Below are 15072 nucleotides of genomic sequence, written 5' to 3' on the forward strand. Positions count from 1 at the left end.
AGTTATACTAATTTTTTTTTAAAAAAATTAATTCTAAATTTTAAAAATAAAAATTAATTATCTAAAATTAAAATTTTATATTAGACAAATAAGGGCCTTTATAAATGATATTAAATTAAATATTCAAGATATATATCATCTTTTAAAAATATATATATTAATAAACATATGTTCTTAACAAATATTATAAAATATAATTGATTCATATTTTTTCAATTAGTATATTTTAATTACATTAATCATAAAAATTAAAAGTACAACATTTCTATTAACATCATAAAATGCATGTTTGATAAAAAGATTAATATTATAAATATAATATCATGAGATTATTAAAATATTTGATAAAAAGATGATCTATCAAATCTAACTAAAAAAAGATAGCTTGCAATATGAAATATCGAATCAATACTCCTAAAATAAATGAAATTGAAAATATAACATAAGTTCTAAATTCAAAACAAAAAATTTAACATATTACTCTAATGTCAAATTTCAGCATAACGTAAATAAATATGATATAAAAGAAAAAGAAAGCGTAAGTCGATAACCTTATTTTACGATGTATTCTACTTTAATTTAAAAATGAGAATACTAACAAAATTATACTAATGAAAAAAAATAAATATAAAATTAAAAAAATAAAAAAAAATAATATAAAAAATTGCATGAAATTAATACAAAAAAATTGCATGGAATCACATGAAGTAACGGTTGAGAAAGAGAAGGAAATGAAATATAAAAAAAATAAAAATATTTTTAGAAAATATTAGAATAATTTAAAAAAATTAAAATAGTAAAATAAAAAATAAAGTAAAACAAAAAAATAAAAGAAAGAAGTTAAAAGGAATCAATTTGTAATTACACAATGTAATTACTAACAATTCGAATGTTTCTCTTTTATTTGTTAATTTTTAAATTTAACTTTCCACCTAACATATTTAAGACTACAAAATTAATAGACATCTTGGTATATATATATTTAGTTTAAGATCATAAGATTTAAAACTCTTCTTTACTTTTTAAAATTTCGTATTAAGTCAAAAATCGAATAAAATATTAAAACAAATAGTACTACTTAAAAAAGTAAACTTTTTCATTAAAAAAATAAGTTTGCATCTCAAAAAACTAAAAAAAAATATTTTAAATATATATATAAGTTTAAAAATTTAATACCTCTAATTTATTTTTAACTTTATATCATTGATTTACTTGAATTGCCCGTCCGTTAAATGTTGAAATTCTTCTCAGGAAGAGTAACACTCCAAAATATGCGGTTGTGGTCATCACACATCACTGCTCTCCTGAGCTTTTTCAAGAAGTTGAATGAGCTACTTGCTTTGATTTATTTATAAGTTTTTTTAATTACAAACTTTTGTAAAAATATTTAAATAAACACACAATACAAATATATTTACAACACATAATTAAATTTATATTTCATATAAAAATATTGTGAAGCTTTGATACACAGAATCACACATATTATTGCTATAAAAATTCTTTATATCATTAAGAAAAATAAATAAATAGCATTCACCACATTATTTCATTTAATTCCCACCAACATAGCCCAAAAACACAAACCGACTCCCAACAAATCCTCTCAACATTAAAAAAAAGGAGAACAATGGGAATAGTTGAAGAAGCACACAACGTAAAAATTTTAGGGTCAGGTGAGCAGACAGTAGTGCTAGCACATGGCTTCGGGACTGATCAGTCGGTGTGGAAGCATCTGGTGCCGCATTTGGTTGATGAATATAGGGTCGTTTTGTATGATAATATGGGCTCTGGAACAACTAATCCCGACTATTTTGACTTCGAGCGGTACTCTAGCTTGGAAGGCTATGCCTATGATGTGATTGCGATATTGGAGGAATTTCAAATTCGTAGTTGCATTTTTGTTGGTCACTCTGTTTCTGCTATGATTGGAACCATTGCTTCCATTGCTCGTCCTGATCTTTTCACTAAACTTGTCACTCTATCTGCCTCGCCAAGGTCCAATTTCTCTCTTTTTTTCTTTACTTTTGCTTCGTACATCTCAATTTATATGATTTTTCACAGTATTTTTTAATCGTATTGGTACGAGAAAGAATTTTAATTGTCTAATGTTCTTCTTTATATTTTGTTGCATCTATCTTAATTTATGTGATAGTTTTTGCTTTTCGAAATTTAAATTATGTAAATTTTGATTTATATTTTAAGATATGTTTTTTTTTGCAAAGAATTACAATTTTATAATATATTTTTTGTTATAGTTTTTGAATATTTTAATTTTAATTTTAATAATAATAATAAATTAACTCTAAAAAATATAAAAAAAATATCATATAATATAAATTGAAACGATGAGAGTACAATTTGGTGTTAGTTTTGCTTCTACAGTTCTGTTTATTTCCTTCCCTTTGGGTGTAAACCCCTGTTATTTTTTGTGATTAATTGATGGATATAAGGAAAGATACATAACTGTACAGACACTGGTAAAACGTATTTATTGATTTTATATAAACTTCTAGGGTGAATAATTTCTTTTTTAAATTTAACTATTCCCTCGAAGATGACCTAAAAAGGAGTCATCTGATTTTCAGTTAGACGTTTGTTCACTACGGTTACTGTCGGTGTTATTACTAAAAAAGAAAGGTGAAGGGCAAAAAAGGCATGTAAGTTTTACTTGAGAAGTCCTTTTATTTTTCTTCCAGAAATAAAGAAGAAACAAAAAGGAAAGAATTGTCATAAAACATATGAAGCAATAGTTAAGCACTTGCTTATTAGATATTCTGATTGCAATTTTACTTAATTTGCATTATGTTTTCAATCACCACCTCTTATATACTCCTTTGTCTTTTTCCTTTTATTATTTACACCTAAAACAGATTTTGAGGAAAAAAAGAAAGGAAAATGTAGTGCTAAAATATTCTCTAGTTCAATTCTTCATTTTCCTAATATTCCTATCTTGAATGATAAGTATTCCTTACGGCAGGTATCTGAACGACTCGGAGTACTACGGAGGATTTGAACGAGAAGATATTGATCAACTATTCGAAGCAGTAAAATCGAATTACAAATCATGGTGTTCAGGATTTGCACCCTTAGTTGTAGGAGGGGACATGGACTCTGTCGCAATCCAGGAATTCAGTAGGACACTTTTCAACATGAGACCAGACATTGCACTAAGCGTAATACAAATCATATTCCTAAGTGATTTAAGGCATTTATTGCCTCGTGTGTCTGTCCCGTATCACATAATTCAGAGCATGAAGGACTTGGCCGTACCCGTGGTGGTGTCCGAATATCTCAGCCAGAACCTCGGGTCCGAATCAATCGTTGAGGTGATGTCGACAGAAGGACATCTTCCGCAACTTAGCTCACCGGATGTTGTGATTCCGGTCCTGCTTCGCCATATTCGTCATGATATTGCCGTTTGATTATTTAGTACTACTTCTTGGAGTAATAATAATAAGGGGTGTTGTTTTTTGTTATATGAAGTGGTCAAAATTGACTATGTTGTCAAGCTAGTTGCAATCTCTATGTGTGCTAAGTTTAAAAGAATATATTCAGGCAAAATATAAGTTCATGGGCAGCACTTTTCTTGTTTTACGGATCCTGATGTCTTGAATCATTTGATTAGTGGATTGTTTCTCTTCTTTTTGAGCTATTATATTAGTATGATAATAATTTATTTATTTTTATGTTTTAATGTATTTGTCTTACTTTTCTTTTAGTCTATTTAAAAAAGGAATATTTTTTTTTTAATTTGACAATTCTTTACTTTTAATATCCTATGTAACATTAAGAACACAAAATTAAAGGGCATTTTTAGTACATTATACATCTTTTAGATTGATTCAAAAGTTTTTCTTTATTTTTTTAAACTTTGTGATAAAAAAAGGTCATTGACATGTATATATCACTCTTTAACAACTATTGATAAGATTTAAATCAAAGATTAAATAAAACAGTTAAAATACGAAAATATTAGCATGATTAGCCAAATCCCACAAAACACACTAAAACAAAAAAAAATCCGATTATTCAACTCCTAATTTTAGCTTTCCTTTGAAAACCCATTCATATCTCATGTATATCCATGTATATCACTAGCACATAATAGACAACACCTATGTATCATGTATCTCTCCGTATAAAATAATGTATATCCATGTATATCACTGCTACATTTCGTCACCTTTTATCCATTATCATGGTAAATCTGTGCATACATTTCGTCACCTTTTATCCATTAAGATAGCTAGAGAGACCATTTTCGAATGACCCTTGACTCTAGTGAAGCAAATCATTATAGTAATGGAAAGAAAAAACGGTAGTGAAAAAATATATGACAATTAATAGGAAAGCATTGTAGAAAAAATATATGCAGGAACCGTAACATCAACAACGAGATACGATTACCTAAACCTAATAAACAAATACCAAAAGCCAAAGACCGCAGGAATATGCTAATATATACTACGACATACACAATGCTCTAGACTACCACCAAGCCAAAGACTACATGAATATGCTAATATTAAGACAACGTTCAATTACCTTCTAATTTTCTACCCTTATCTGTGACCTTCACACCCTCTCACACAAACCATTTCCAAAATTTTAATATAAGTCAAAGTCAACCTTTAGTCAAACCCAAAATACTTAATAGAGTTCGATTACACATTAGCTCACGAATTATAATTTATAATCATATTTCAATTTTGAGTTATATCCACAGGTCAAATCCTTAAATTTTCAATTTAAGAACTTGATCTAAAATTTACAATTTAGGCACTAATTTGAATCACATAATTCTATGCGTAACATTCCACTTAATTCGAATACATGAATTATCAAAGAATTTTGAGGTTAATTGGTCTTAAATACCCCAACTCCTCTTCCTTCAAATTCCATTTTCCTTTTATCATATGAATTGATAGATATTGATATTCATAGCTTTTGGCGACTGTGTGTTATTAAACAAAAGGAATTTCCTTAATTCCTTCACATTATATTGCACCAAACTTTTTCTTCATGTGGTCGGTCCTTTATCCATTCCCTATATTGGTTCTAAGTTTGATTGAGGATATTAATTAAAATCGAGATAAATTTTACATCATGATTATGAAATTATTTATTCCATAAAATGTGGGATAGATGATATCTTTATAATAATCTCAAGATTGTAATCTTAGTTATTATCTGATTATAACCTAATTTTGAACCCAACAGAAAAAACATTTCGATGTATAAAATCCTTATAATAATTTTGATACTTTTTTTATTTCAATTTATTTGTCTCACTTTTTTGTCCATTTAAAAAAATGCATCTTTCTCTTCTTAATAACTCTTCGATTCTAACTTTTAACATGATATATTTGAGATTACAAAATTGAAAGACAATTTGGTGCATTCACCATATATTTAATTTATATTTAAACTCTTCTTTTAATTTCTTAAATTTCGTGTCAGATAAAATCATACAAATAAATTAAACGAAGGCAATACTCTATTTATCTACGCATTGAATCACTAAATTCATATGGCGGAAGATCACGTAGGTCTAGACTCTAGTTCACCAATATCATTTCCTTTCGTTATTGTCCGCACGCAATTGCCAAACAAACTTCACCAGTTTCCTTCTTATCTTTCTATCTAGAAGAAAAGAATTGTGAATATTGATTACTATAGATTCTAGGAGAAATAAAATCATATACTTTGATATAGCATTAAAAAAATCACACTTTAACAGAGGTCCTAGATTCAATTCTAATCTCCACAAATTATTTTTTATAAAAAGAATCTCAATCTATTGGCGTATGAAAACTAAAGAAGAATCAGACTGAAGATAAAAGGACAGAGAATAGAATATTGAATTTAGAATGGAATGAAGTGACAAAAATACATCTATTTTTTTTTTTTTGTATTTCATAGCTAAACTATTATGAATTTGAGTTTCATACCTAAATTATCACTCATTAATTTGAGAAATACACTTCCCTTTTTTACTACTCACTTGATGATGCGTATGGTACACTCTCTTGCCACATCAAAATATTCCATCTGTAGAAATGTGTAACTGAATGTACGGCTGGATTAGTCAGCTAGGTGGTTAGAGAGTTAGTTTTGACACTCAATTTTGATTCTCCACAACGTAAATTAGCTATCAAGTTTCTTTAAATTTTGAACATCTTTGAAATAATTAGCTTTATAAAAAACAAAAATATTTTCATGTTATTCTTAACTATTTTTATCTTTTTATAAATTTTAGTATAATATACATATTTCTATATAACAATAACTTTGATTACTATTTATGTGATTATTCGAAAATCGTCTCAAAATATTTTATTTTTTACTAAATACAATGTTAGTTAGGTTGGTTTAATTATAGTTTGTATTTTTGAAATTTTTAGTTTTTTCTAAAAAAAAAATTAAAAATAAAACATTCTCCTACATCGAAAATTGATGAAGAATTTAGGGGTTTTAGAGCCTATATAAAGGCTCATATTCTTATTAAGAAGGGGGAAGAAGTGAGAAGTTTTTTTAGCCACCCCAAAGTTAAAAATTTTCTTAACTTGGCTAGGATTTTGGACTCTTGTCCCCAGCCTAAAAGTTGTGAAAATTTCTAGCTTTCAATCTATATTTTTCTTCAAGAAAAATAGGAGATTGAAGTCAAAATTTAGGCTAAAAACAGTGTTCTTATAACATCGAACCCATGAAGGTTCGAGTCTAAATTTTTAATTTTTCTTTTTGTGGATTAGAATTCCATCAAGCTCTTGGGTGGTGTTGAAGTTGTCTTCCGTTCGTCGTCTTCAGTCTCGCTACCAGAAAAGAGGTAAAATCTTACTCAACTTTATTTTATTTAATTATTTCATGTTTTATATTTAATTGATTCGTAGTCTTATTTTTTTAGTTAGCATGTATTAAGAATAATTAGATTGATAATAGAAATTTCTTATAGTTAGCATGTGTTAGGATTAATTAGCTATCATGTGTAAGGATTATTTCATAAAATCTCTTAGTTTTGTTCATTATTTTTTCGAGTAGTTTTCTTTGACTATAGATTTTCATGTTTTCAATTTCTTCTTTTAACATGATTTAGATAACAAAAATATGCTTAAAGTTGTTATTTAATTAGAACTTTCATGGCCTAATTGATTTAATTCTTTCTTTAAAATTTGAGCTAGTATAGTGTATATATTAAATCCGTATTTTTTAGTTACTTGAATATATTTCTTCTTTCCTTTCCTTTATCTACATATATGCATGTTGTTAGTCACTTCTAGGATGCCCATCAATTTAACAACTTAAAATATCATGATATATTTCTTGGTTTAGCTTAAAATGAGTAAATGCTTATGTAATTTTATTTTGGTGCATGTGATATCAATTCGAGTCCATCTTTGGACTTCATCCTTGCATATCATTGAGTTTTTAGTCTCCAATCATCTTGCTCGAATTGCTGGAAAGTTTATACATGGAAAGGAAGCTAATATACATGGTTTGAATATTGATATTGGGTTGTATACACGAAATAGAGGTGGAAAACAGTATTGTATACACTAATATATAGTATATATACATTCCAATATATAAGAAAACAATATTGTATATACTGATATACAGTCTAATATATATTGATATACAACAGATACAGGGACAAATAGGTGATATACAGTGTGTATACAGTTCAATATACAGAAATAATGTTGTATACAGTGTATACAGTGTATATACAGTCTGATATATAGTGTATATACAACTGCGATATACAGTGGAATTGGGCTTAAGGCCCAAAATGCAGATGGTCCAACAGCTTAGTCCAGGCGTACAGAAACTAAGTGTCGGAGCCATATTTTTATGTGTTATTTATTATTTATTTATATTGATTCGGATTGTAATAATTTATTTACTTATGTTATTTATGCTTGCTTAGCTATTAATTTTAATTTATTTTAACTTAATTAGATTCCCCTAAAGATAAACCAATTCATGTTAATTTACTCTTTAAATGATTTTCTACTTTACTTAGTCATTTGATAGATTTTTACTCTTTTTTTATAGACATGTATATTATTTTCAATGTTTAAGTTTGATTATTTTTTCTAAAAAATAATTTTAAAGTCTTCGTTTCCTTTTAAATTAATTTTTTAAAAGTTAGTCAAATAATTTTTCTAATCGTCGGATAACCGCACGTTAACGGTCGCTTTGAATGCTTAACACCTTCTCAAAGTGGAAATAAGAAGCTCATACATTTTTCTCTGAATTTGTAAAACTTAAATCTATTAGAGTTTTTTAAAGTAAGTTTTCTTAATTTCTTTAAAAAAAATTGTGGCGACTCTTCTTTTCTAAAATTAATTTTTTCTCTATAAAGTTAAATTAATTTTAAACTATTTTTGTCCGAAATAACAGTTAGTTACAGAACTAAGTTTGTTAGTGTAGTTAGTTACAGATTAATTAAAGTAAATAGTTGTTAGAACTTGTATATAAATAGGTGTACATGATCTAATGAGAAGCTAAGTCGGTTACATTTTCTCATTCACCGTTTCATCCAAATTCTCCTTCTTTCTCTTTTCTCTCTTTCAACTTCAATGGTTGTCATGTAGCTAGGATTCTAGCTTTCAACATGGTATCAGAGCTAGTGGTTCCAATGAAGCCCTAGATGATGAAGAGAGCATCCTGAAGCAATTTATTTTCTGCACAATCAAGAAGAATTGGAGAAACAGTTGAAAGATCGACCTCAATTTACTTACCGAAGAGAAATTGATTTGCTTGCTGGAAAAGAAATTAGAAGATGACGAATGAAAATGAAGCATCAGAAACCTCAAGCCAAGAGAGAAATATATCGAATTCAACTCAAATTGAGAAGTTCACGGATATTCATCCATCTGATACACTAGGTAGCATTTTATTCTCTTAACAACTTACTAGTATTGAGAACTACACTGATAGAGTAATTCTATGAGAGTAACACTATTAGTAAAGAACAAAATTGGTTTTATTGATAGAAAATGTCGAAAGAAACACTACAAAAGAGATTTAGAACATGAGTAGAAGAGATGTAATGCGTTTGTGTTGTCATGGATCACCAATTCAGTTTCAAAGTAATTAGCAAATGGGTTGATGTTTTCACATAATGCACATAATGTTTGGAAGGATTTAAACGAGAGATTTGATAAACAAAACCTAACTAGGATATATCAACTTCATAGAGAGATCTGTACAATGAATCAGGGAACACTTACTATTTCTGAGTATTACTCTAAGTTATGAAATCTCTGGGATAAATATGTATCCCTAGTACCTCTACCTGTGAATGTGACAATACAGAGTGTAAGTAGAACATATGGAAAGGCAAAAACTCATGGAGTTCCTGATGGGATTAAATGATAGCTTTGCTCAATCGAGAAGTCAAATACTCATGATAGTTTCTAGTCCAAGCCTTAACCAAGCCTACAACATGATAATGCAGGATGAAAGCCAAAGAATTCAATCAAGCCTAATATCTAATTGTGTTTTGCCCTTGTAGAAGCTAGATGTTGATTCTACTGCTTTAGCCTTAATGCATAACAATAAGTTCAATCAGAATACATGATTATACTTTGATCATTGTCATATGAAAAATCACATAAGAGCTAATTGTTATAGGTTGATTGGCTATCCTCAGAATTATAAATTTACTAAGAAGAAAGGTATTGATGATAGGGACAATAAGGGACAGATTTCTAGAAACAATGGACCATAGAATTTTGGGGGGAATAGAAGGACTCCGCCCAATAATATGAACTATAATGAAAACCTCAACAATGTGAGTCATGTTGAAAACCAAGAGGTCAATATAAATCCTCCTGACATCTCCTCTTTTCAAGCTGTACCAACCTTCACTCCTAATCAGTACAACCATTTGCTGAAGATGATTGATAAGGAATCTACATCTCAGGAGCCTATTGCTAACATGGCAGGTATTCATCATACTTTTGCTTGTACATATAATACATCCTTTACTTGTTCTGGTGCAGGTCAAGATGTACCTCCTTGGATTGTGGACTCTAGAGCCACAAATCACATGATTTCTAGCATGGATGTACTACTTAATTCAACCCCTGCACCTCTTTGTTCTAGTAATGTGCATTTACCAAATGGCCAAACCACATATGTCACTCACATTGGTTCTGTCAATTTTTTTGACAAACATGAACTACACAATGTGCTTGTATCCCATTTTTAACATATAATCTCTTATCCATTTCCAAGATTACTAAAGAGCTTAACTGTTATGTCTTTTTTCTATCCTTATTTCTATCTTTTTCAGGACCTTTGTATCGGAAAGGTGAGCGGGATTGGTAAGGAAGGAAGAGGTCTTTACATACTCCCATCTACCAAGAAATTATCACTTGTCACTGCTCTTCATTTCAATGTTTCCAATTTTTTATCTTCCACAAATATTTCACTTTGGCATCAGAGACTAGGCCATTCACCTGCTGGCATTCTTCACAAGATTAACTATCTGAAGCCTTATATATAGACTACAAACTTTCATTCTTGTACTGTGTGTCCTGTTGCAAGACAAACTAGAATTCATTCTTTCTCTAGTACTAAGAAAACTGTATCCCTTTTGAACTTCTTCATATGGATGTTTAGGGGGCCTTATAAGCAATGCACTTATAATGGTCATAGATTTTTTCTTAGTATTGTTGATGATTTCTCTAGAATGACACGAATTTTTCTACTGAGATATAAAAGTGAAGTTGTGACCTTCATTACTGTATTCATTAATCTCATCAAAATACAATTCTCAGCTTATATTAAAACTGTTAGATCAGACAATGGGATTAAAATTTTTAACTCCCAATATCACACTCTTTTCTCATCCCTTGGTATAATTCACCAAAGTACTTGTGTCCACACACCTCAATAAAATGGTGTTGATGAAAGAAAACATAGACATTTACTTGAAATGATCCGAGCTTTAAGATTCCAAGATCATGTACCCTTAAAGTTTTGGGGGGAATGTGTTCTTAAAGCCACCTTCCTCATAAATAGACTCACTTCCACTATTTTAGCAGGCAAATCATCTTATGAAGTATTTCATAATCAAGTCCCTAAGCCACATCATTTACAGGTCTTTAGTTGTTTATGTTATGCCACTACACCTGCTTTTACTAATAAGTTTTCCCTAAAAGCAATTTCCTCAGTCTTCATAAGGTATTCTGATACACAAAAGGGTTACAAGTTATATAACATAGCCACAAGATCCATTTTTGTAAGTAGAGATGTCTCTTTTAGAAAAATTATTTTTCCCTTCAAACATCCCAAACATACCTTTCTCAATGCTCACCCTCCTTCTCATACTTCTTTAGTTCCTTATCCTATTCTTGTATATCCTCATCATGCAGATGAATGTTTTCCTTCCTAAACTTCATCAGATAATCAGACGATCATCCCTCATCACTCTTCCCTCCTATCCCTTCCTTCCTCATTCTTCATCATCCTCACCCATACTTGATCATCCCTCATCACTTTTACCTCATATCCCTTCCACTTTATCTCTTCTAGTGCCTATAAGAAGGTCATCTAGATCTATCAAACCTCTTATATGGCATATAAATTATGTTACTTCTTCCAAGCCACTACATCCCATTTTCAACTCCTTGGTTTACACCAATGGCACCTCTTCTTATAGATCCTATCTCTCTACTTTTTCTTCTTTCTTGTCTGAGCCTTTTTCTTTTGAACAAGCTGCTATAAATAGTAGTTGCATTCATTCTATGGACCAAGAAATTCAGGCTCTCAGTGACAATCACACTTGGGAGGTTTTGATTTACCTTCAGGCAAAATTCCTATTGAATGTAAGTGGGTGTATAAGATCAAATACAAGGCTGATGGCAGTGTAGAGAGGTATAAAGCAAGACTAGTTGCTAAGGGTTTTACTCAGCAAGAGGGTCTGAATTATTATGATACTTTTTCTCTAATTGTGAATATGATAACTGTGAAATGTGTTGTTGCCTTGGCTTCTCAGTATGCTTGGCCTTTTTTCCAGATGGATGTTTACAATGCCTTTCTTTAGGAGAATTTGTTTGAAGAGGTATACATGACTCTGCCACCAGGTTTTGGCAGTCAGGGAAAGAACAAAGTGTGCAGACTGCTCAAATTCTATTATGATTTGAAACAGGCTAGTAGACAATGGAATCTGAAGCTCATCAATGCACTCACACAATCAGGATTCACTCAAAGTAAATTGGATTACTCATTGTTCACAAAAACCAATACCACTGGTGGCATTATAATCATCTTTATATATGTGGATGATCTCCTAATCACTGGGAGTAATGATAATCTGATACAAGAAGCTAAATGCATATTGCATCATAATTTCAAAACGAAGGACCTAGATGAATTGAGATATTTTCTTGGAATTGAATTTACAAGATCAAAGAATGGGATACTAATGAATCAAAGAAAGTATGCATTGGAATTAATATTAGAATGTGGCTTAGCTGCAGGCAAAACAACTACAACACCTCTTAAACAGAATCAAAAGATGACAAGCCTAGAGTATGACAAGCAGTTCAATATCAAAAATAATGATGAGTTAGAAGATAGAATAGTGTATCAAAGATTGATTGGAAGGTTGCTGTACTTGGAAATGACAAGGCCTGATATCTCTTTTGCAATGCAACATCTGAGCCACTTCATGCATGCTCCAAAGAAATCCCATTATGATGCAACACTACATGTAGTAAGATACATCAAAAGTCAACTTGATTTGGGACTGTTGATGAGCAGCAATAAATCAGGAAAGATCAGTGCTTATTGTGATGCTAATTGGGCATCATATGTGTTGTCCAGGAAGTCTGTGTCAGGTTTTGATATCAAAATTGGTAAATCTTTAGTTTCATGAAAATCAAAGGAACAATACTATATCAAGGAACTCAGTAGAAGCTGAGTACAGGAGCATGGCAATAATTATTGCAGAGCTAGTATGGTTACTAGGATTACTGTAGGAATTGGGAGCCAAAGTTGATCTACCTATAGAACTGTATTGTGAGAATAAAGCAGCAATACAAATTGCTTCAAATCCTATGTATCACGAATGCACAAAACACATAGAAATAAACTGTCATTTTATTAGAGAGAGACTGCAAGAAGGCACGATCAAAACTAAGTACATCACAAGGAAAGAACAGATGGCAGATGTCTTCACCAAAGCACTAAGGAAGTAGTTGCATAGTCTTATGTTGTTCAAGTTAGGGATGCTGGACATATTCCATCACCCAACTTGAGGGGGAGTGTAGAAATGTGTAACTGAATGTACAGCTGGATTAGTCAGCTAGGTGGTTAGAGAGTTAGTTACAGAATTTAGTTTGTTAGTGTAGTTAGTTACAAATTAATTAAAGCAAATGATTGTTAGAACTTGTATATAAATAGTTGTACATGATCTAATGAGAAGCTAAGTCGATTACTTTTCTCATTCACCGTTTCATCCAAATTCTCCTTTCTCTTTTCTCTCTTTCAACTTCAATGGTTGTCATGTAGCTAGGATTCTAGCTTTCAACACCATCTTAACAAAAATTAAATAAATTATTAGTATTAGTTAAAAATTTAAAACTAAAGTATCACTATCCCCCAACTTAAAATTATTTTTTAAATTTTTTTTTAAAAAATAATCTAAAAGAGTTCTTTTACCCTACTCCCTCCTCCATATACCCCTCGGTCCCCAACATCAACCCCCCTCCAGAAATTATATTTTTAATATCTTTTATAAAAGTTTTATAAAAAACTTCTTACCCCCACTCCTGGAACCACCCACCCCCTAACCCCCTCCCCTTCCATAAGAAAACTAGAGAATTTTTTTTTATTTCTAAAAAAATTTCTATCCCACCTCCTAAAGGAATTTTATAATTTTTTTTTGTTTTGGATTAGATATATACAAATGCTTTTAAGAAAATATTTTCTATTTTTATAGAGAATATAACAAAAATGAAAATTTTCAAAACTAAAAAATTAAAAAGAAAAGAATTTAAATGTTAAGCACGTGATATGAGATTAATTATTTGAATTTGAAATTATCTTTTGTTAAATGTTTGCCAAGGTGAAATTTTTTGTCTATGTAGAATAGCATATGTTTTTTTTTAAAATAAAAAAGAGAGTGTATTACACACATCAACACATATTAACTGGGGTGTGTTTCTCAAACTAATTAAAGAGTGATAGTTTAAGTATAAAACTCACACTTCTAATAGTTTAAATATGAAACTCAAAAAAGAAAATACTCCCTCCGTTTTATTTTATATGAGTTAATTTGATTTGACACGAAGTTTGAGAAAGAAATGGAGTCTTTTGAAATTTATGGTTTAAAATAATTGATAAATATTTGTATGATTATAAATCATTTCATTAAGAGTAAATAGATATTTTAAAGTTACATTGTCACTTAATATAAAAATATATATATATTTTTTGGAATTGTCCAAAAATGATTAAGCTTTAAATAAAATCTTATTTAATTTACATACAGAGAAAAATTAGGTTCGAGCATACATTAGGAATAAAAACCTTCTTAGTAGTGAATGCTTTATCCAAAACATTTTGGGTGGAGTGAAATAGTGTAATTTGGAGTAAAGGCAAAATAGATTCTAGGTTCACTTCCTTTAAAGAATATTTGAAGATATAGTTATGTTTGAATATATTCAAATATAACTTCAAAAGTGAATTGCAAAACAAATTTTAATTTATTGACTTTGAAATATTTATAATTAAACACTAATTTTTATAGCGAAACGAATACTTAATTTGACCACTTGAAACATTTTAAATAGGTTGGTCCCATTCTTCACCGCCACCTACCGACCCGTTCATTTTATTTTCTCCCTACCTCAAGTTAATGCTTCTATGGACCACCACTTCTCTCTTTCAGGTTACAAATGATATTTTTTGCATGCGTTAATTAACAGAGGTTCGTTATCTAGATATAATAAAGTAAGTTCTAATTTCCTTATTTGTAATTTTTTCTTTTGAGGTTAAATTTAATTAATAATAAATAACCACTAGACACTATCTGTGTACATATAAATTGGC

The 15072-nt window shown here is 29.8% G+C and overlaps 1 protein-coding gene across 1 annotated transcript; it reads left to right on the forward strand.

The window, feature by feature from the left end:
• Window positions 1-1535: 1535 nt before the first annotated feature.
• On the forward strand, window positions 1536-3655 carry LOC129874521 (probable esterase KAI2). Its single transcript, XM_055949810.1, has 2 exons — window positions 1536-1998; window positions 2981-3655. Exons 1-2 carry the CDS (start codon window positions 1631-1633, stop codon window positions 3423-3425), a joined length of 813 nt encoding a protein of 270 aa, XP_055805785.1. The 5' UTR covers window positions 1536-1630; the 3' UTR covers window positions 3426-3655.
• Window positions 3656-15072: the final 11417 nt, after the last annotated feature.

The sequence above is a fragment of the Solanum dulcamara genome, chromosome 11 (genome assembly GCF_947179165.1).
Source record: "Solanum dulcamara chromosome 11, daSolDulc1.2, whole genome shotgun sequence".
Lineage (NCBI taxonomy): Eukaryota > Viridiplantae > Streptophyta > Magnoliopsida > Solanales > Solanaceae > Solanum > Solanum dulcamara.